The 2,798-nt window shown below is 48.9% G+C and overlaps 1 protein-coding gene across 1 annotated transcript; it reads left to right on the top strand.

Annotated features, from left to right (window-relative positions):
- The first annotated feature begins 435 nt into the window (after window positions 1–435).
- On the top strand, window positions 436–1,800 carry LOC122115436 (olfactory receptor 56-like). Its single transcript, XM_042688922.1, has one exon. It carries the CDS (start codon window positions 436–438, stop codon window positions 1,387–1,389), a length of 954 nt encoding a protein of 317 aa, XP_042544856.1. The 3' UTR covers window positions 1,390–1,800.
- Window positions 1,801–2,798: the final 998 nt, after the last annotated feature.

Consider the following 2,798-nt stretch of genomic DNA (forward strand, 5'->3'; position numbering starts at 1 on the left):
ACCTGAGGGCTGGGGCAGCCATGAGAAAACTCAGAGGGAAGTAGGGGGTTGCAACACAAAGTCTGCTATCCACAGTTCTTCCAGTTAGGTTGGGAAGACTTAGACAGAGGGTCAGCTCTCACTTGAGCGTTGACGTTCCAGATGTCTGAGGGCCCATGTCAACCTTGGAACCAGGAGTTCTCTGTCCCTCTGCCTGCATGCCCACTTCAGTCAGGGACCCATTCCCTAGCGACCCCCTCCTTTCTGGTCTGTTCTACCATCTGGGTGATTATTTCTTATCCACTTGGGAAATGAGTGTTTGGGGAATGGTCCAGAGCTGCTGTGTTTGCTGGCTTCTGATGGCAGGATCCTGATTCAAGTACTGTAATGCTAAATGTTGTAAACACTCTGCTTGCAGATCTCAGGCCTTGCTCCAGTGAACCCAGTGCAGGAACAATGGACTGGCAGGGTAACCAGACTCTCATCTCCCACTTCATCCTTCTGGGCCTCTTCAGCCACTCACCATTACACCTCTTCCTCTTCTGCATCATCATGCTCATGTTTCTGGTGGCCCTGTCTGGCAATGGGCTCATGATCGTCCTCATCAATACAGACTCGCGGCTGCACAGCCCCATGTACTTCTTCCTCAGCTGGCTGTCGCTGATGGACCTCATGCTCATCTCCACCATTGTGCCCCGCATGGCGGCTGACTTCCTGCGAGGTGGGGGTGCCATCTCCTTCACGGGCTGTGGACTGCAGATCCTCTTCTTCCTCACTCTCCTGGGTGATGAGTGCTTCCTGCTGGCGTTCATGGCCTATGACCGCTATGTGGCCATCAGCAACCCCCTGAGGTACTCGGTGGTCATGAGCCGCCGTGTCTGCTGGCTCATGGTGGCAGGATCCTGGCTCTTTGGCCTGGTCGATGGGTTGATCCAGGCAGTTCTTACACTCCTCTTTCCCTACTGTGGTCCCCAGAAGATTGACCACTTCTTCTGTGATATTCCCGCTGTGCTCAAACTGGCCTGTGCTGACACCTCCCTCTATGAAACCCTGATGTATGTCTGCTGTGTCCTCATGCTGCTCCTGCCTTTCTCTGTCATCTCTGCTTCCTACCTGCGCATCCTGGTGACTGTGCTCCGTATGCGGTCTGCAGAAGGCCGTCGAAAAGCCTTTGCCACCTGCTCTTCCCACATGATGGTGGTCTCCCTCTTCTATGGGGCTGCCATGATCACCTACATGCGGCCTCAGGCCTACCACACCTCCAAGCAGGACAAGGTGGTGTCTGCTTTCTACACCATGATCACCCCCATGCTCAATCCTCTCATCTACAGTCTGAGAAACAAAGAAGTGACTGGGGCTCTGAGGAAACTCCTGGGAAAGTGTCCCTGTGTGGGCAGGCTGCGACATTGAGGTTGGGGTCTGATGATATGGATTCTGCTATGTGGGAACCTGTACTCGCCAACTGTAGTTTGACTGGCAGAGAACCAGATTTGCCCCACAGAACAACCAACCAAGCAAGCAGCAGACCAGTTCCATCCATCACTCCATGCTGATTCCCACTGATGTGAAAGAAAGCCTGGGCCTATGAAGGCTACCAAGAATAGATGATCAAAGCTCCTCATCCAACAGATGCTGCTGACAAAGTCAAGAAGGGACAGTGTCTCTCTCCAGGAATATCTATGGCTGAAAAAATCCACATTCATTTCATTCATGTTCTCCTTTCTATTTGAGGGCTGCGTGCATCTCATTAGTGATCCTGAAAGACAATGCTAGCTCTAGGCTCTCAGTGAGGTTCACCTGAGGAATCATAAAAAAACTATTTCCTATGCTCAGTTTTGCTTCCTTACCTGTCTTCTCCCTATCTACCATAAGTGTTGATCTGGAGAGCTCTTTCTAATAAAATTCTTGGCATAAAATCTGTTTTTCTCTGCTTCTGGAAAACCTGATCTGTGTGACACACAGAAATTCAGGACCAATGGTAACCTAGAATTTGCTGCATAAGGTCATGTTGCATGTACTGACTCTATTACTTGGGCACCAAGGAGCCCCTTCCAGGCACTGTTGGCATGAGAGAGTCTCAGACATGCTATCGTAGAGACACCGATGAAAATCTTAAGGGAAGAGTTATAGACACATATGCCCACAGGGACTGATGGAAGGTCTCAAGGAAAGGAGCTGTTGGGCAGACATGGACAAATGGGACACCCACCCCTTGACTAAAACCATTGGCTTTCTCTTCTCTAGGTAGGATAGGTGATCTTAAAGGTTGAGGAGAAGATTCAGTAAACATTGGGTACAGGAGAAGCAACCAGGATGTACTCATTAATGTCTTTTCCATTAATCTAGTGAAATACCAGAGACAGGGTACATCATTGGAAAAAAAGAGTGAAGCAAGGTAGTCTAGGGAAAATAAGGCATGGTGAAAGCTACTCAGAAACCTAGAACTACTATCTTTGCTTCTAAGAGAGACAACTGGATGCATTCCTTACCTGAGGACTTAGCCTCTGTTTTGGAGCAGGATGCATGCTTTCCTGGAAGGAATGCCCAAAGAAAAACTAGGAACTTAGAAGGGGTATAATTGAGAGCAAAGATAAATACTTATCTTTAAGTCAGACCCCCTGCCTTATCATATAAATACCCCACCCCCATGTCAAATAACTCAGTGTCTCTCCCTTTGAGAGCACCCATACTCATGTTAGCGTGTGCTTCTGCCTTCCTCCTTGTCTGTTGTCTGCATGCCTACTTGTCTGTTCACTTTATTGAGTATTGTCTACTCAATAAAGCTCCTTCAGGTTTTCTTAGCGTTGTGACTTGTCCGG

This window comes from Dipodomys spectabilis, unplaced genomic scaffold (genome assembly GCF_019054845.1).
Source record: "Dipodomys spectabilis isolate Male_0828 unplaced genomic scaffold, ASM1905484v1 ptg000119l, whole genome shotgun sequence".
In the NCBI taxonomy this organism is placed as follows: Eukaryota; Metazoa; Chordata; class Mammalia; order Rodentia; family Heteromyidae; genus Dipodomys; species Dipodomys spectabilis.